At 49.0% G+C, this 21,009-nt stretch overlaps 1 protein-coding gene across 1 annotated transcript in view; it reads left to right on the forward strand.

Annotated features, from left to right (window-relative positions):
- ACOX2 (acyl-CoA oxidase 2) overlaps positions 1-21,009 on the forward strand; it is a 1,177,957-nt gene that overhangs the window by 324,026 nt on the left and 832,922 nt on the right. Inside the window, exon 5 of the mRNA XM_069643758.1 lies at positions 2,483-2,602. Coding sequence (XP_069499859.1) covers positions 2,483-2,602 — 120 coding nt within the window. The remainder of the gene's footprint in view (positions 1-2,482; positions 2,603-21,009) is intronic.

Below are 21,009 nucleotides of genomic sequence, written 5' to 3' on the forward strand. Positions count from 1 at the left end.
TCCCTTCGAGAATTGAGAAGTGAACACTCCTGCGTCAGAAGTTTTATTTCACCATTGAGTACCACACAGGAGTTGAAAACCTGGATGATTTCCTGTCCAGCCACCTTTGTGTGGCATTTTGCCAGCAAATACCACACACTAAACCGCCTGGAGAAGCAAGTCAACATGGTAGCAGAGGAAAATAATCCTTGGGCACTCTCCTTGGAAGAAATCGGGGAAGTGACACGGTAAAATGAATGTCACTGTGCCATAAAAAAGGCATTGGCAGCAGGTCAAGTGTACGAGTTCATGAAAAACCACCAACATCGCACAGAATCTGCCCAACCCCACCTCCTAAGCTTATTCTGACACAAAGACGAACTTTCGATATCAGAAGGAAGTATGTTACTCAAGGAATCACACTATACCAGCATCTTTAACTGATTGGGTGTTTCATCTGGCTCACTTGTGGCAACCAAGGCATTTGCAAAACAAAGTCCTGACTCTGATAAAAGGTGTGGCTCACAGGCAGTAGAAACCATAGTGGCTGGGTGCATTCCGTTCCAAGTGCAGAAGAGTGCAGCCCCGCCTCAAGGCCACCTAGGAAAACAGTGCTGATTTCGGGTATTTCCCTGATGAACAGTACACACTAGTAGTGGTGGATGTGTTCTCTCACTACCCAGAGGTGGAAATTGTAAACTCAACAGCAGTAAGTGGATTAATCCAGATGCCAGAGATGGTGTTTATGGCTCACAGACTCAATGCATCTATCAAAACGGACAACTGCCCCCCATTCCAAGGCACAGAATTCTAACAATTTCTAGACAGCTTAAATATCGATCACTGCAAGACCAGAATTGACACAGAACGCCAAGATAACCTTGAGCGAACAATATTCCGATTCCTCAAGGAATACTGATTAATGCTGAACATGGCCACTGGAGTAGCCCCAACCAGAACCCTACAGTGCACGGCACCAAGAACCATCCCCACCATTCCAGGCTGGAATCCAGCAGCAGTGGATGCTCAACAATGTGCCTCAAGAAGGGAGAAACCAAACATAGTGGAAAGCAGGAGAAGAGGAATGAAAACAGCGATGCTGGTCATCAGAGATACTACTAGTACAGAATTGAAAGCTGCAAAACAATTTTACCCTATCGCTTAACCCACTGCCTACGATCATTACATCATTACTGTAAAAGACGGTAGCATACCCAGTGATGATATTCCTGCCTAACTCGAAATTCCTCTTACTTCAAGCTTCTCCCAAGGAATCCCTCGCACACCTAAAGTAGTAAGAGAACATGGAGGTGGAAAACAATCGGAGGAGGAGTATACAGCAGTACCCACAGAGAACATGACATGTCATGAGGCTATGGAGAGTCAACCAAGGATGGAAGGGTTCCTTGAATCTACACCCATAGAGGCAGGCAATACTGTATAAGAGGTCCAGCTCGACCACCAGTTAGGTTCAAAGACTATATTGAACACATTGCGAATGAGTGACACTTCAGGGACTTTGTTGAAGAAAGGGACGGATTATGATGTGTCAGGAGGACACCATATTGACATGGCTGCACTTTGTAGGCACAGTCTGTGTGCAGACACCCAGACAAACACACCTTCACATAGGGGCGCCAGTTGGCATCACCATGACAATAAAGGCACTGAGCCTGAGCATACGAGCGACAAGCTCCTCGTGGATCACACCAGCGCAGTTCTGTATTGTTTAGTGCCTGGCCCGCTTCCCTCTTAATACTGCATGATCCTTTGACTCTGGATCATCAGGAGCACCCTGAAGGTCCTGCTATCCAATGGGATTATTCATCCTCATCGAACAAGCCGGTGTTTGGCCGAAGGTTGCCAGTGGGAGGCTCCACTAAACCCCTCCAAAGTACAACACAGCAGTGTACACAAAAATGTTATATGAGAGCATCATGCATTGTTGCTAATCTAAATTGGTTAAATGCATTAATACACAACGCATTGTGTTCAGCTAACGCAAGGTGATGTTAATTGGTGGCTATTGGTGAAGGTGGCCACCTGGTATTGCATTGGGTGTAGAACCAGCTCTCCATTCAGTGTTTCATTGTGGTGGGGGGAATAGTATTGTTTGGAAAGTTTTTAGGGCAATGAATTCTGTATTGCATTTTAGCATTGCCTACTTTGACGATTATTGTAATGCTTAAGATTCTAAAATGCTCATTTTCACAGGGATGGTTCATGCAGCATCGCTAATTGGTTAATAATCCTATTTTATGTTTTACCAAGCAGCATAGGGGAGTAGAGAAGTTGTTGTGTAATTATTACCTCTTGTGTTTGATTAATGTGGTGCTGTTGTGATATTATGCAATCTAGAGGGTTCAAGGAGACCCTTCCTTTAGCCAGCAAATCGCAGTATCCACCACTACGACCCTAAACAAAGGAAGCCTATCTCATCTGACTTACCACGGATAGTTTATACATCAAATTGTTTTTTTTTCCCCCTCTTTTCTTCCGTTAGTGGGCAGGTCTGCGACCCATGCTGTTGTACTGGCCCAGTTGTACATTAAAGGAAAAGCGTACGGCATGCATCCCTTCATTATACAGATCCGCAGCCTGGTGGACCATTCGCCTTTGCCAGGTAAGAACAGTGCCATGGTTTTGCATAATGATTTACATTGGTTAGATGTTCAGGTCTAAGTAAGTTCTACAGTCACACTCGCAAGCTATTCTGTTAAGAGAAAATTAATAAGCTGATGCTGACAGATAGCGCTATGACACTTAACATTCAAACATTTGACTGTATTAAAAAGAAAAGTATTTCTTCCATATGCTATCTATGAAAAAAGTTTTTAATAATGGTATCGATCACAGCCGACACGTGTTTTGACCTTTGGTCGTCCTCAAGGCAACTTCATCTGTCAGTTGGTATCCCTGTTGTGAGCTTATGCTGCAAGCTTGTCAAATTAGAACTCGAGCTATGTGGTAATTCTCTTATTGTCCTTGCACTATCTTCAAATCTAATTATATTGCTCACGTCCTGATCGTTCCATAAAGATATGGATGTGTGTTCAGTGCATTTATCACTGCTAGTCATCCCTCATCCCTAGCCCAATTTGATATGTATTCAATATTTCGGAGTGCAGTATATTCAAGGTTCAGATACCTAAAACTCCTTGTTTCAAAATGGGGACTGCAAGACTTATCCTTGGCCTCAAGCCCATCGACCGCATCTCTCCAGCCCTAAAATCTCTCCACGGGCTCCTGGTGGTTGCAAGGATCAAATTCAAGACCGTCTGCATCATCTACAAGGCTTTTTAGGGCCTGGGACCTCGCTATATCCAACTCCTCTCCCCAAATAACTCCCTGCTAGAATCCTTTGGTCATCTAGCTCCAACTCTCTGCAGATCAGACGTTTCTCTAAGCAGAGAGTGGGGGGTAGATCTTTCTTCCGCAGGAGCCTTTCTCTGGAACGACCTTCCTGCCCCTCTCCAACTTAAGTTCTGGAAGTTTTCCAAGACCTTCCATTTCTCTTCCTCCTTCCCTCTCTCGCTCTATTGCTAGTCTCCACCTGCTGCTACGACTGGTCAGGCCCTCCTTCGACTAGGCTTCATCCCCACCAGCACTTTCCCTCGGGCACTCTTCCCTGACTAGCCTACTGAGTCTGGTCCACCCCCGTCCTGACACTAGTTGACCCCCCCTCACTGTTTTCTGAGCACTTGTCCTTCTGGGCTCCCGTAAGCACTTGCCCAGCCCCTGGAAACCCTCCCTCCTGCACTTCTCCCTTCTCTCGCACTTCCCCCTTTTCTTGCACTTTCCCCTCCTTCCCCTCTCTGTATCCCATCCCTTTGACCCAATCTGTACACTAACCCCCTGCACTTTTCTTACTGCACTTGCACGATCCAAATGTCACAAGGCCTAGTGTGATGTTAGTGTTGTTTCTCCTTTGTCTCCACCCCCCTTTTTGTCTTGTGGTGCCTGCAAACACCTTTTGCTGTATAGGTGCCTTTCAAATGTCCAATAAATTAATAAAAATAAAAATACCCACCTACTTGTTGCTATGCTCTTGCCAGTAGTTAGGCTAAATCACTCAGACGTCTGCTCTTGGCAATACAAGGAAGCAAACTATTTTAGCTCTCTGGGCATAAGCTAATGCAACAGAGCAGATGGGTAAGGTCTCCTGTTTCAGAGCCCACGGCATGAAGCTAAACCTATTAATCATGCTAGTTATGTAGGGCTTTAGACTAGTTCACACAATGTATTGGAGTTTAACATATGTTCTTCCTATAAACAGGGCTGGTCGATGGCACAGAATGCATGCTAAGGAAACACCTTGGGCCTCATTACGAGGTGGGCGGAATGGGTTTACCGGCACAATTACCGGTGCCGTTAAACCCATTCCGCCCTATTACCAGGTTACCTTGCGGGACCCGCTCAGAACGTCTGGCCATACCAGATGTCCTTTGCGGGTCCCGCCAGTGGACCAGGGAGCTAATAACGGGCCCGTTATTAGCTCCATCCCCTTTCCCATTGAGCCATATGTGGGCTCGAATGGGGATGGGTTTTTTGAATGAGGAATTACCGGGTCCTCCAACGTTGGAATGACCCAGTAATTCCTCAATCAAGGAACCCAGACACGATTCTGGAGGCAGCCATGGCGCTAATAGCACCATGGCTACCTCCAAACTCGTAATGAGGCCCAAGTTGGTCCTGATTGCGAGTTTGGCGGCAGTGGTAAAACATCCACCTATTACCATTAGCTGATGTTTTACTACACTGTCAAACTATGAGTTTCATTACCAAAATTATTTTTAATGCCTGCTCCACACAAAAGCATTACCGCATGTAGTAAATTCTGGACTCCATGGAGTTCTTTAGGATTCTGAAATGGGGAATAACAAAAGTCTGAAAGCAGCAATTTCATTTGTAAAACACCCAATCTGGCCACATAAGGTGGAGAGATGGGCTCTGGGAAGTAAGATGCAAATATCATCTCAATGTTTAAGAATGTTTCGCCAAAACAGGAAGTCTTGTTATTAAACAGTGTAATCTGTGAACGCCTTGATTTCCTGGCTCCTATTTTGGGTCTTGTATTGCCTTTTTCTGTACTTAAAAATGCTCAAACGTGTAAAATGGAAGCACTGGGTACGGGGTAAGGGTTCCATGTCTTTAAAATATTGGCAAAAACGGCTATGAATACAAAATATTGCGGCAAAAATGCAGGGTTGTTTGCGCCACAATCCTGTAAAGGATGCGGGGGACACCCCTGCAACCCCCAGACCCATTATACCATTTAAGTGGGCGGGGGACACCCCGCAGCCCCCACTCCCCTTAAATGGTATAATGGGGTACACTTTTACCGGGTCAAACCACAGCATTTTTGCCGTGATTCTTTTTTACCGGCAACATTTTTGCCGTGATTTTATTACCCGATACCGGGTACGTTTGTGACATGCGGTATGTACGCGTTTTCGTTTATAAGCACAACATGAGACTACGAGAGGAGTTAGCCTCTTTGCTGGTAATTACGCAGGTCCCAGTAGTGTACATGAAAAGCAGCACCATCAGAAGTGCTTATATAATTATATTCTTGTAATTCTTTTATATTGCAAAGCATACTCGTCCTGCTGAGAAGTGTTTGTCGGCCACGTTTTAAGAGCACCTGAACAAATCTCGGAGGGCTCAAAGCTGCAGTCTCTCTCAATTGTGGACAAAATAGGCACATGCGCATTCGAAGGTTCCGGAATTTTCTGACATAGCATCCTGTCAAACACACACAGAATTCTAAATGTGTTACCTTGTATACAAGCCTCTCCATCACCTTAACGGTATTGCCTTTTTAACCAGATGCCTAAGGTCCTCCTCTCCGAACCTGCTGTCTCCCCACCTAAGTAGCTAAAAACCGTTTGGATGCAGAACTCTTGACACCCAAGGCTCCACACTGCAGAACACTAGCTCTGATCCTCGGACATCCACAAGTTCTAGAGCGTTTCACTCAGGCTACAGTGTCTAACTGGTGGACTTGAACCTTGGACACGTGTGCCAATCTTCATCACATCCCTCGTCCACCTTTCCTCACGCTCCCAACCCTAATACTTTCTTATGCACTCTGAAGTGGCTCCCAGTTGACGTGTATGCTATATGGATACAGTAAATTAACCTTAAAAGTATTAGAGCTAATTGGATAAAGGATGGGCTTTCCAACAACCTTGGACAGAATTCCCCTGCTCAAAAAACACAAAATGCACAAACTAGTCTGCTTTTCTGAATTAGTGTAAATCGTATTGGATTAGTGGCTGAAACCTTGCAAGAATGTGGTATTGGATTGGACACGATTTCAATCTGAGATTCCATTAGTAAGACTTTAAGACGAACATGATTAGTAAAATAATTCCCCTCTTTGGCAGAAGTAAAGGAAACGTAATGCAATGAATATGTTGAGCCCTACCCAGCCTATCTATCACATTGAAACTACAGACCAGTATCTGCACTCTCATTTTAAAGGTGTAGCAAATCGACGTACACGTGCCTTACTGGTCATTCAAAGTCAGAGCTGTCGCCGTGCTTCGAATCACTAGTACTCCCACATTAGAACACTTACAGCTCTTTTGAGATGTCCCTGTACTGCTTTTCGAAGCAGCAATGAGGCCATATTGAGTGCTCTAAAAAGAAACGGGTACTCTGAAGTAAATAAAACTCTCAATAAAAGCATTGCATGCCCGCTGATTCTAATGCATTTAAAAATTAGTCATTGTCACTTGGATTATACGCCACAATCTATAGGTGATCCACATATCTACAGAAGGCACATTAGCAAACAGACCCTTCCCCAACTACCTCACCAGGACTAACCTGGTACCTGTAGATCTCTGTGCGAAGATCATTAACTGACTTAATCAGATTCCCAAAATGCAAATGACCCTTGAAGGCAAATTGGGATGGGACTGTGTTAGTCACAAGAAAGGTGTATATGATTTGTTTGTTTATAATGTGCTCCATACCCGGAGGTAGCAGGGCGCAACAGTAAGAATATGCGAAGCTTACAAAGTTACACAAATATACAATCGAATATTACAGAGATATACAATATACAGGGTAAAATATATATACAATAATATGTATGCGGGCAGATATGTACAGATCAAGAAAGTGGGATTAATATACATAGATGCGAGATAATGTGCAATAGTTATTAAACGTCATATACATTCGTAGGCAGAGTAATATTTATAGGAATACAGGTTGTATGTAATACTGCTAGGACTATGTCTTGAGATGTCCAAGAACGAGGCTAGCTATAGGTTATTGGAGTTAATGTGTTTAATGCAATTCCTTCTGAAATGTAAGTAGGGTTGGTCTGCTCTTAGGTTGTGTGGTAGGGCGTTCCAGAGTGTGGCAGCTTTCACGGGAAAGCTATTGCCTCCGATAGTAGAGAGTTTGAATCTTGGAACTACCAGGCAATTGGAGTTGACAGTTCTAGTTTGTCTAATGGATGATTTCCTCTTTATTTTGTCTATTAGGTAACTAGGGGCAGCATTATTGAGAGCTTTATGGGTTAGGGAGATCATTTTTAACTGACTCTATTTATGCCGAGCGCAGCTCTTAAGGCATTGTTTTGTAGTCTTTGTAGCCTTTGGCTGATATTTTTGTTAGCCCCACTGTAGAGAGCATTACAATAATCGAGTCTGGAGAGTATTAATGCTCTCGCCAGGATCATACAGCTATCATTAGAAAGGAATGGTTTGCCTGCTCTTATTAATTTGCATGTATAGGCAGTGGTGGATGCTAGTGAGTTAACCTGTTTGGTGACTGAGATGGTAGAATCAAGGTAAAATCCAAGCGTTTTTACCTCCCTGGATACCATGATAATATTGCCGTCTATATTGAACGAAGTGTATTCCAAGCCTAATTTGTTAATGTTTGCATGCGTCCCTGGGATAATTAGCTCCGTCTTATCATTCAGGCATAGGCCATGGGATGCCATCCAGGCCTGAATGATGAGATACACCCTGTTCACCAACTCCCTGTCCTTACTGTGATCCCCAGAAAGTAGGAAGAGAATCTGAGTATCATCTGCACCTGCAACTGCATAGTTGGTGTAGGTGATACCCAGATGGTCCAGATCGTCGAACAGAGGTTTGATGAAAATGTTGTATAGCGTTGGGGAGACACAGGAAACCTGGGGGACTCCACAAGTGATGGGTGAGGGGTCTGCTGAGGGTGAGGGTGAGAAGACTGTCATCGTTCTCTCGCTCAGAAAGGATTCTATCCATTTGATGGCTTCAGTGGAAAAATGAGATGCTGAATCCAGGTGGTCCACAAGGTCGAATGCTACAGAGAGATCGAGTAAGAGGAGTGCTGTCTTTCCCTTATCTCTTAACTCATCTATTTGGGTCTTTAAATTGATAAGGGCTGTTTCCGTTCCGTGTAGTGGACGGAAACCCGATTGTCTAGTGTCTAGTAGTTTGTGTAGTTCAAGGTGTTTTTGAATCTGTATATAGGCCACTTTGTCCAGAATCTTCAGTAAAAAGGTACCGTGGTGATGGGTCGGTAATTAGTAGGGATGAGAGGATCTAGCGTCTGCTTCTTGAGGAGGAGGAGCACCCAAGATTGTTTTAAATTGGCAGGAATGTTGCCCGAGGAGAATGATGCATATATAAGTTTGGAGATGAAAGGTGACAAGTCTCTAGCAGCGTCTTTAATTATTTGGGCAGGGCAGATGTTGCCTTTGCAGTTGGAAGGTTTGAATGAGAGTATTATTTTCTAAACCTCCAGTGTGGTAGTTTTGTTAAAGGAGAATTTGTTGGCTTGTGTGTTCTTTGTGACGTTGGACAGAGGTTTAGTCAGGTTTGGAAGGTTTAGGGAGTCTTTTTTTTTTAGTTGAATTTTATTTTGTAGGTTATTTATTTTGTTTGCTAGCGCGTGTTGGATGTCTGCGCACCAGAGCTGATCCTTGGTGCAGGTATCGGGTGTGGTGATAGGTGACTCGAGTTCCTTTTAATATGGAGAAAAGTTCCTTCATACTTGAGTTGGAGTTGGCAATGCGGTCATTGTAGGAATTCCACTTAGCTAGGCAGATTTCATTTTTATACTGCCGCGAGATGGTGGCAAGGATGGCTTTTTTCTCGTTAGATGGGCATAGTTTCCATGCAAATTCACATTTTCTCTTTATTAGGCGGAGGGCCTTGAGTTCAGGTGTGAACCATTTGTTTAGGTGGTCTTTCGGTTTGCTAGTACAAAGTTTTAGTGGGGCAATTTTGTCCATGGTGTCCAACATGATTTTGTTCATGGACTAGTGTGTTAGGGTCTAGGTTGTTTGGCAGTGCGTTTAGAGTAGGGAGGATGGCTGCGATTATTTTTTCCACTGTTCTGTTTTTCTTGTTTCTGGTTAAGCAGGGTGGTGCTAGTGGCATAACTGTAGTGGCAGGTCTAGTGGTCAATAGATTAAAGGATACCAGTAAGTGGTCAGTCCAGGGTAAAGGTGAGATGTCGGATATGACAGCTGAGCAGTTAGCATCAGCAACCCAATCTAGTGTTCTTCCCTTCAGATGGGTAGGAAGGTTTACTTTTTGGGATAGTCCAAGTGAGGTGATAGTATTAGCTATATCTGCTGGATCGTTAAATCTGAAGTTAAAATCACCAAGTAACAGCAGTTGTGAAGTAGTTTTGGCATTGTTGTTTATTAAGTTGTGCAGATCCTCCTCGAAGGTTCCAAGAGGGCCGGGCAGTCTGTAGGGTAGATGGTTGGTGAGTGATTGGGTGTTATTTACAGGGAGTTTAGCAGTTAGTGTTTCGCATGATTGCAAAGCTTGGGTGGGGGCTAGCCTTAGTGCTAAGTTCTCTTTAGATATAATGGCAATGCCACCGCCGCGGGTACCCACACGATCTTGTCTAGATATGGTGTAGCCGTATGGTATAGCTAACATGAGTGAGGGTCCTGCAGCATTATGTAGCCATGTCTCCGTTAGTGCAATGAAGTCCAGTTTGGCTTCAATGATTAGATCAGTTATATCAAGGGCGTGGGCAACTAAAGATCATGTGTTAACGAGTGCTCCTATGTAGGAGTGTGCCTCTGTTTCTAATGTAAATTGCGTGCGAGCGAATAGCTTAGTTTTGGTTCTGGAGATGATAGGGTCTTTGGTATTGGTAGCTGGAGTGGCTGGCGAGTGGTTGGAGACAGTGCGTTCTCTAGTATGGTAACCGTTCACTTCTAGTTTGGAGGAAGAGAGAAGTCTTCTAGGCGGCTCGTATAATTGAGTGAGTCCAGCACGTAGTTTATTTCTATCAGTAGTGGAGCTAGGCTGTGAGGCATAAATTACTGGTCCTGGCATGTAATAATGCTCAGCGCAGGAAGGGCCAGGATGGTTTGTGACTGTATCTGATACATTAGGTGGGAGAGGTATTGTCTCAAGGGAGGAAGTCCCGATATAGATGTCCTGGCTGAGAGTAACAGGAGGTGTAAGTGTAGCCTTAGCGCATAGGGTAATGATTAAATTTAGCATTTTCTGTAACTCTAGCTAGAATTATAAAGGAGAGAGCCGAGTAGTGCAGAGCTAATGCTATTAGATTGGGATATTATGGTCACATCAAGTAAGATGAAGATTCCAGTCTATATAACAGGTTCATGAGTACTACAAGAGATTTGAGAGTACACCTGCAAAAGCATGACTCCCTAATAGGACTGTTATGAGAATTGGGCCCATAAGGCTGGGACATTGTCAGTCAATGATCAGCCAGAGGAGATCGGGTGTTCATGGAAGGTGTTCAATTAATAGTACTATGAACTTAAGTGGTGCATAGGAATTCGTGTTTTAATCGATGAGCATTGCTGAGAGGTTAACCTGTACTTCTCCAGCATGGGGTCTGGCATGGATTCACATGCTCATGAATATTCCCCGTCGTCAGGCTGGGAATCCTCGGTAAAGAAAAAATCAGTATCAGTTTCGTTTCTGATCTGTCTTTCGTAGTAGTAACCAATCACTGATCTCTGCGTCATACTGACCACAGCCAATGACTGCCCTCTACCTAAGCCCCGCCTCTGGCAGCCTTCAGATTTTTACTGCACGTTCAAGTGTTGGGAGTCCTCGTGCTTAGCTCTCGAGCTTTTACTGCGTGTTTCGTGCTTTTTCAGGTGAATTTTCACATTTTTTCGGTTAATGGAGCCTCAAGCTCCACCGTTTCTATTCCCGTTAACGGCTACCCGTTGCAGGATTTTTCTACGCCCCTCAAAGGTGAAGATTTCGTCGAATCAACTTCTTGGAGGATTCCAGAAGATTTGCGGCCTACTTCGAGATGGCCCAGGATGCGAGTTTGTCGCCCGGGCCCAAGCTGTTTCGCAGCTGCCCTGGATGCGGGCTGCAGAATGTGTTTAAGGAAGACGAACATTCGCGATGCCTCTACTGTCTTCATGGGGACAAGACTCATGTAGAGAAGGACTGCCAGTTCTGCAAGAACTTGTCGGAGCGGACCATGAGGGACTGTCGATCCCGTCTCGCCAGCTGGTTGGAGAAGGGTTCAACGGGTGAGAAGAAGAAGAAAGGGTCCGAGCGGGCTTCTAAGTCCCGTGCGGGTGCCCCGGCGACGGGGGCCCAACACCAGGCAAAGCGCCGCGAGTCCACTGGCTCCGGGAGCGCCGAAAGGTCGGGCTCTTCGGTCGCCAGGCAGGGCGCACCTTCCCCGGCACCATCAACCACGAGCCAGCGCTCCAGTTCGGGGAAGAGGAAGTCCGAGACCCCGGGTATGCTTCGGGAGAAGCCCCGTCCGATCTCGGAAGAGGGGGAGCGAGGCGTCGCCCCTCCCCTGAAGGAGAAGGCCCGGGACGCACCTAAGGTGGTGAAGGCCCCTACCGAGCAGGCAAAGGCCTCTATCAAGGCGATCGCGGCGACTCTGGCCAAGCCGGCAGAGACCCCGCCAGCGGAGACTGCCTCCGGGACTAGAGTTTCCCTGCCGCCAAGGAGGGAATCCTCTTTTCAGCCCATCGTCGTGGCCGCCATCATGGAAGAAGCGAGGGGGGGGGCACGGTGGCCTCCTCGAGCTCGGAGTCAGCCTCGGAGGGGGAACTGACCGAGGCCGTGAGGAACCTCGAAGTCCAATTCGAGAAGGTTTGATCCCGCAAGGAAGATCCTCGGGAGATAACCGAGGAAGACGACGATGGCGAGGAAGAGCGGCCTTCCCTTCCGGCGCAGCCGGAACCTAGTCCTCAGGATGGCTCGGCGGCCATTTTGTCTGCCATCCAGTCCTTATGCTCTGAGATAAGGATGAGATTCCCACGGCCCAGGCCGGAGGACCCGCAACCTGGCCCGTCGGGAAGTCCTCAGAACAAACGACGGAGGACCCAACCCTCTCCTCCGCTCGCCCCCGTAAGGCCTACAGTTCCCTCCTCATCCTCCCACGAGTCGGGAGATGAGGGTGCGTTGGGCTCGATGACGGGTTCTGAGGGCGACGACGACTGAACGGGTCTCCCGTCTCCCGTCGCACGGGCCTCGCCACCCGACGAGATTGGCTCATTCCACGCCATGATCGCCAGGGCGTCCGAATTGCTCCAGCTCTGCCCGGAGGAGCAGAAAAAGTAAGGTTGCCTCTATCAGCGCCGGGAGGCAGTACCGGGTCCCCGAAACCGCTCCCCTGTGCCTCAGGGCCCAGCCAACGCCAGACTCGGTCATCTCGGTGGCGGCGAAGAAGAAAGCGGCGGGGTCAGGAGCCTCGACGTTGAATTCCCCGCAGGACGGCGAGGGAAAGAAGTTGGACGCCATGGGCGGCGGGTCATTTCGTCGGCGGCGACGACAATCAAAGCGGCCAACGCCCTGGCGATCGTGGCCCGTTACGACAGGGAGCTCTGGTTTAAGCTGGCCCCCATATTGGACTTCCTGCCAGACAACAAGAGGTCCGAGGCCCTTGAAATACTGCAAGAGGGCGAGGTGGCGTCGGACCACGCCATAACGGTGGCAACCGATATTGCCGATACCCTGTTCCGCCAGCTGGGCAACGGTGTTTGCCTACGACGACGGGGTTGGCTCCGGGCGACCGACTTCCGTCAGGACGTCCAGACCAGGGTGTTGGACATGCCGTTCGACGGCAGCAACTTGTTCGGGAAGGCGGTGGACGAATCCCTCCAAGCCATAAAAACAGACACGGAGACGGCCCGTGCCCTAGGAGCCCTTCAGCAACGACGGCCCTTTCGGAGCTCCGGAGGCGACAGGGTGCCTCCAAGGGATCCAGCGGTGGCTCGTCGTCCTACCGCCAGGCGTCACGCTCCTCATCTCAGGAGGCCTACAGGGGTCGCGGCAAGCAGGGAGCGCCTCGCTGCCGTCGGCAAGGTGGCCAGGGCGGCAAGGCCACCACCTCCAAGCAGGACTGAACCGGCCGTGGTCTCGGGCCCCCACCGAATCACCCCGGTGGGAGGCCGGCTGACGAATTTCGTCGGCGTGTGGAAGTCCATCTCCACCGACCGTTGGGTGCTGGATACCCTGGCAAGAGGACACTCTATCGAATTCCTGAAGAAGTGCCCTCACGTTCCACCTGTGGCCAGGAAGGAAAATCACGCCCCGCAACTGCTGTTGGAAGTACGGGCGATGCTCAGGAAAGGCGCCGTCGAGCTTGTCCCGAAGAGGCTCCGGGGCTCCGGGGTGTACTCAAGGTACTTCCTCGTCAGGAAGAAGACGGGCGGCTGGCGCCCCATCCTGGACCTTCGTCGTTTGAACAAATACATCAGGTCACAAAAGTTCAGGATGGTCACCCTCCAGCACGTACTGGGTCGGCTGCAGGAAGGCGACTTTCTATCGTCGTTGGACCTGGAGGATGCATACTTCCACGTTCCCATCCTCAAAAGTCACCGAAAGATCCTCAGGTTCGTCATCCAGGGACGCCACTACCAATTCAGAGCACTGCCGTTCGGATTGAAGTCGGCCCCCAGGGTCTTTACCAAGTGCCTAGCACCAGTGGCGGCGCGGCTGCGCCTGCAGGGGATTCACGTCTACCCCTACCTGGACGACTGGCTCATCCGCTCAAGGACGAGGGAACTCGCCGTCGAACACACTGCGAGGACCGGCCAGCTACTCACAGACCTGGGATTCGCCATAAACTACCCAAAGTCCCACCTGGTGCCGTCGCAGGTGGCCCTGTTTCTGGGAGCGAAGCTCGATACAGTGAGGCGCCTGGCGGCCCCGTCGGACGAACTGACGAAGACCATGCTAGGCAAAGTGCAGCGCCTGCTAGCCACGGACGTGGCCAGGGTGAGATCCATCAAGTCCCTCCTGGGGATGAGGTCCTCTTGCATCTACCTGGTGCGCCTCTGCAGGCTACGGATGCGCCCTCTTCAAGAATTTCTCGACGCCCGTTGGATGCAGACGACGGGCACCTTCGAAGACAGGGTCCCCCTCAACGAGTTTCAGTGGTGGGGCGTTCGAGCGCACCTCACGGCGGGCAAGGACTTTCAGACACCGGCGTACCAGGAGACGGTGATGACGGACGCCTCCCTGGAAGGTTGGGGCGCCCACACCGGAGATCTCCACGCAAGAGGCCTCTGGCTCCCGGAGGAGAGGCTCCTGCACATCAATGTCCTGGAACTCCGAGCCGTGTCCTGGGCTCTCAAATCGTTCCTCCCGTCGCTTAAGGGCAAGGTGGTGCGGATCTTCACGGACAACACCACGACAATGTTTTACATACGGAAGCAGGGAGGCACCAGATCCCCAGCCCTATCCAAGGAGACACAGGATCTGTGGCACTGGGCGGTCGCCCAGGGGATGTTCCTGGTTCCCTTCCACCTGGCAGGAGAAAGCAACACCATCGCCGACTCGCTCAGCAGGGAGCTGCGCGCGTGTCACGAGTGGGAACTGCGCCAGGATCAGGTGGATCAACTCTTCCGACGATGAGGCAAACCCCAAATCGACCTGTTCGCAACAGCGACAAACTCGAAGTGCAAGAGGTTCGCCAGCAGGTTTCCCCAGCCGAGAAGCATGGGCGATGGGTTGTCATTCCCCTGGGACGGCCTATACCTGTATGCGTTCCCTCCGTTGCTGTTGCTGCTTCGACTCATCAGCCAGCTCAAGAGGTCCCGGTGCAGGATGATCCTCGTCGCACCGGCGTGGCCGAGGCAGATCTGGTTCCCGGACCTTCTGGACTTGTCAACGTCCCCTCCCATCAAGCTGTCGGCGGACGCGGACCTTCTCTCCAGAGAAGGAGGCGCCATCTTCCACCACGACCCGGCGTCGCTGAACCTGCAGGCTTGGCTCCTGCAGCGCTAGAGTTTGGAGGCTACGATATACCGGCCGATTGCAGAGAGGTTCTTGCAAAGGGCAGGGCGTCCTCGACTCTCAAATGCTACGGTCATAAGTGGAAGAGGTTCTCTGTCTGGTGCCGAGCACAGAAGATCAACCCCCTACGGATTACGGCTCCTCAAGTGCTGCCATACCTGCTATCGCTGGCAAAGGCTGGGCTAGCCCATGCCTCCATTAAGATTCATCTGGCGGCGATCTCCAGATATACCAGAACCACAGGACGGACGTCCCTGTGGTCCCATAGACTGGAAAAAGAGTTTATGAAGGGACTGTTCCGGTCGTTCCCGCCGGTGAAGGCCCCGGCGTGGGAACTTAACGTGGTGCTGACCAGGCTCATGGGGCCCCCATTCGAGCCGATGCACTCCGCACCGATGAAGTTTGTGTAGTGGAAGACTGCATTCCTGGTGGCCATTACCTCCGCACGACGAGTGGGAGAGATCCAGGCCCTATCCTGCAAACCACCGTACTTGACTTTCCATGCCTCGAGGGTGGTGATTAGGACGCACCCCTCCTTTATGCCCAAGGTGCCGTCGGACTTCCATCTTAACGAGCCCTTGGTGTTACCTGTTTTCTTCCCGTCTCCTTCGTCGCCGGCCGAGAGGACTTTGCACTCGCTGGATGTGGCTAGAGCGCTGAAGTTCTACTTGGACCGCACAAAGAGTTTCCGGAGGACATCACAGCTGTTCGTGAACTTTGGACCTGTGAATCAAGGGAAGGCTCTCTCGAAATCTTCTATTTCCAGATGGCTCTCCGGCTGCATCATGCACTGCCACCGGTTGGCTAACCGACCGCTGCCAGGCCGTCCGAGAGCCCATTCGACCAGAGCGATCGCTGCTACTACGGCATTCCTATCTGGTGTGCCCCTGCTGGACATCTGCAGGGCTGCTACGTGGAGGTCGACGCACACCTTCACGAGATTCTACTGCGTCGATCGGGATTCCAGGGAGGAGTCCAGGGTCGGCCAAGCAGTGCTGCGCAACCTGTTCGCTTAAGGTGAGCCTGGTGAGGAGGTAAGAGATGCTTAATGTTGAGTTTTTGTATTGCTTAATGTTGAGCCTTTTGCCACCCCCCGTGGTTGTGCATGTGTGTACTGCTATGTATACTTGTATTCATGAGCATGTGAATCCATGCCAGACCCCATGCTGGAGAAGGAACAAGTTACTTACCTGTAACTGTTGTTCTCCAGCATGGGTCTGGCATGGATTCACATGCGAACCCTCCCGCCTACCCCTCTGCGCCTCTTCACTTGGTCATACTGCCTCTTCACGTGCTACCAAATCTGAAGATGGCTGCCAGAGGCGGGGCTTAGGTAGAGGGCAGTCATTGGCTGTGGTCAGTATGACGCAGAGATCAGTGATGGTTACTACTACGAAAGACAGATCAGAAACGAAACTGATACTGATTTTTTCTTTACCGAGGATTCCCAGCCTGACGACGGGGAATATTCATGAGCATGTGAATCCATGCCAGACCCATGCTGGAGAACAACAGTTACAGGTAAGTAACTTGTTCCTTCCAGGTCGTTAAGGCCATCCGCTTCCCTAGGGGTTGACTGTGGGAAAAGCTTCACCCCAATTACCATTGGCCCCAAAATGGAATGGTGCTAGGATTCCCTGCGAGCAATGGCATGTCAAAATGCATTAACCTCTAAACACGGAGATGTGACATCCTGCAACACATTATTTATACCAAGTCTGGAAGATGCTTGTCCTCACATATTAAACAATTCTAAATACAGAATAACAGCTCTAAATCCAGTATTATAGCTTTGTTTAATACTCAGTCAGCCGACCAGGTGTCTGGTTGTTTCCTAATGCACACAGGGATAAATGAGAACATGCAACAGGACATGCATATCATTTTCACTATGGCCTCATTAGGAGTCTGGTGGTAACCCTGCCGGTTCTTCCGGTGGGTTGCCCGCCGGACTTGTAACATTTTACCTACACCTAGCTTCCCGGTGCCACCGAGACATTACAAGTTATGGCGGACCGGGTAGCCCGGTGCCGAAAAATGTTAGTCCCAATGGGTTCACAGAAGCATCGGCACTGTTACTAACGGTGCCAATGCTTCTGTGATGAGTCTGCCTACCGGGGCCGCTGGGCCTGGCATGGTCAGACCAGTCGGGCACAGTCCCCCGTCGGGCAAACTCGTAGTGTGACGGTCCGGAAACAAGGGTGCCGGTGTGCTTACCGGCACCCTTGTTTCCGACTGCCACAATCATAATGAGGCCGGCCCTATATGTATCCAATACTCATCAATGGGTACACCACTTGCTGCTCCTCAGGGAAAAAAGAGAAGAACGAGCCAATGTGTATACAAATAGGTTTTGTTACATTATCTCCATGTTCATTCTCACTAGATGTTACTCTCATAGTCATTTCACAATTTACCAATAAAACATACCAAACACCCACTTTTTGTGGGCTCCCTTAATCCACAATGGACATGAAAATCTCAAACTTAAACACTTGTTGGTTACAATGCCACAATTGTCTACCCAATAGTTCAACTATAAACACCCGAAATGGTACCAATCTAAATGCAATACACCTGAAATGGTGCAGGCTCATTCTAAATGCATTTCTCGGCATTGCATTTCAATAAACTAGTCATGAGGCATGGGGCCTCATTCCAAGGGTGGCAGTCCGGAAATAAGGGTGCCGGTCACAACGTACCGCCACCCTTTCCGGACCGCCATACTCCAACTCTGTCACCCGGGGCCGTTGCGCCCGGTAGGTCTGATCTGCCGTGGCACAACGGCCACGGTAGGCTGAGTTGTCACGGAAGCACCGGCACCGTTAGAAACGGTGCTGGTGCTTCCGTGTCCCCATTCCCATGGAGTCCTATGGGACACCATGGGACACCATGGGACTGGGGACTTTCATTTTCCGCTGCCTGATATCCCAGGCCGCCGGGACTTGTAATGTCCTGGTGGCACCAGGATATCGGGCAGCGTAAAAGGTATTACGAATTCGCCGGCAACCTGCTGATAGCACCGGCGGGTTACCGCCAAACCCGTAATGAGGCCCATGATCTTCTTCTATATGTCAAGGCGCACATCTTTGTAGGATAACTAAATCCCTTTTTAACTCATTGGTGGCTAATGCAAAAACATAAATCACATTTGCTAGAAGCTAAGGCAATTCATAAATCAGATGCATGGCAAGAATGAAAACACATAAAACGTCTTCCAGTGGCATTTGAAGTGTGCCTGTCTATTTGGTAAAACATAATCCAGCAATCTTCGAAAGCATCAGACCCTAAGGTCAATGCACATGCTTCTGTGTGAGGGACTCCAAACGCATATGCACAGGGCCTGGTACTCCCGAGTATGCAGTCCACCCGGGCCCCGGGCAGCATGAGTTCCCCTGAGATCAGCATCTGTCTGTTGATAAGCCGGGGCTTTTATGGTGTTCTTCAATTATGGACTTATATGGAAGATCTCTAAGACACTCCAAAATGTAAATCAAAACTATGAAACCTATGAATAAGTAAATAATGGTTCCTTGCATCTGGCTTCTTTATAATGTAAACGAAAAGCTAAAAGCTCAGGGTAAAGTAATCAAGTGTTCTTCTTTAGCCAGACGTTCCCTTACCTACGCTACATGCTAGTAGCTTCTCTCTGCACACCGCGGTGCCATCTCAATATAGCAGAGTGCTCATCACATATTATTTTATTAAACAAAGGGCACTCGGCACACGACTTTGTCAACAAATGATCTACACAGCTCAAAAGTCAGCAACATGCAAGTGTCTTTGCATTACCAAAACATCTTCTGTGCCGCTATATCCGAAGAGACTGTTGCAAAGTACAAGATCAAATGTTCATAGCATGTGCAAGCTTCTCATTGCAGGTCCATCTTTTTATAGCCGGTATTGCTACACATACTCGTACTTTAGATGTATTTCCGGCTATATAGCGCTTTACCCCGCTGTGTTATTCTATGAGCTATGGAACGGCTACATGCTGTATGTTAGCTCAGTAAGAACATCACTTCAAAAAGCACATCACTTCAAAAAGCATTCTCATTCTAACATGAGATGCTGTATGTTTCCACACATCCTGTGTCCTACTATAAGGCAGGTTAAATGGCAATGAAGTGATTGTAGCAGCTTTTAAGCACTGCAAGCTGAAAACGACAGCAAGCAATGAGGCACTTGCATGCCCATGCATTAATCAATCAATATATGACTACTCAAACCCTAGAGACGGCTGCTTTTCCTTCTAGGTTGCTTGTTTATCTGACTTCTACTAGGCTCCAGCCTCAAGAATTAAAATCTTCACTTGATGTCTATGTAGACGCTCATGCGGCTCTAGGGCCAGGTTTTTTCTACATCCGCTGCATGATGATTTGCCCCAGGTGGGGCAGCCTGGGCATAAATACATGTCAGCATGATATGGTCTCAGTCAGTTATGAAGAGTGTTTAGACTCCATGAACCTAATTCACAGCAGTGTTTTATAATGGCGCAATCCCATAGGAAACATTCTGTGAATCAGGCCCTATATTTCTCCCCCACGTCGGGGAGCGGACATAGCTGGTAAAGGCCCGCCACCCCGAGTGCTCGGTCCTCTGCGAGGGCTGTGGGGAAAGGTGTCATGATGTCTACCCCCGGGGACCCAGACCAAGTCCAGCAACCCCGAAAGCAGGCATCATGGTCTCCCAAGCAAGCCCAACAACCCCTGCTAGGAGCTATTTGGGTGCAGTCCTGGCGCCTATGGCGCCAGGCTCATATGGAGGGTCAGTCCTGGTGCCATAGGTGCCAGGCTCATAGATTAAAACTTACCTGATGCAGACCATGCTGCAAACTTACCTGATGCAGACCATGCTGCAAGAGCTCCAAGCCAAAAGAGGCTTGGAAGGGACTACTTTACCTAGGGACTATTTTTTTTACTCGGGTGGGGCTGGGGAGGAATACTTACCTGGGACTACTTTGGGGCGCTATTTAAACCACGCCCGAAGAGCAGCACACGCTTCGCGTTATTCTGCATCCAGCAGCGTAACGCTCACCGTGCCTGCAAGTCTGCATCCAGCCTTCTGCCACGCCCGCCTCGAGTTTGGAGCTCCTAGAAAAAGGGAGAAAGAAGGAGAAAAGGTTAGAACAAGAACAATCCCTTTGATCCTTACCTGAATTCCCGATCCATCGCGCCTTCGAGCTGGAAGAAAGAAGTTATTTAATGCGCGTCGCCTCGCCTGCTGCAGCGCCGCGCTGAACTTACCGGCCTTTGCAGCATATTCGCATTTCAGCGTATCCTCCTGCATGTTCCCGCCGCACTCGGCACCTAAGGAGAAGACCAGAACAGCAAGGTGAGCCAAGGGAATACACACAGGAATATTACTTACCCCCCATAGACTTACCTGATTTTACCACCGGAGGTAATATTCCTCTTCACAGGTCGGCGCAGCTTCCACTGCATCTTCGCCGAACCCCGGCCCCTAAGGGGAAACAAAAGGACAGCAAGGTGAAACGAAGGGACTAACAAGGGGAACCCTCCTCACCACAATAGACTTACCTGATTTTACCGCGGAGGTATTATTCCCCGAGACTTCATACTTTCTCTCAGCGCCTGAATAAGGGAGAAAGCAACAGGTTACATATTGACATTATTTTATTGAACTGTGTTGGATAATACAAATCCTTACCAGAATATTACCGGTTGCCACGAGGAACTCTTCACTAGGGTCAAGCTGCAACCTGCAAGGAATCGGACAAGAGTGAAAGTCAGGCATTTGAACTTTACGAACTACATACTTACGGCGTCTTTTTCCG

The sequence above is a fragment of the Ambystoma mexicanum genome, chromosome 2p (assembly GCF_040938575.1).
Source record: "Ambystoma mexicanum isolate Mex_15411 chromosome 2p, UKY_AmexF1_1, whole genome shotgun sequence".
Lineage (NCBI taxonomy): Eukaryota > Metazoa > Chordata > Amphibia > Caudata > Ambystomatidae > Ambystoma > Ambystoma mexicanum.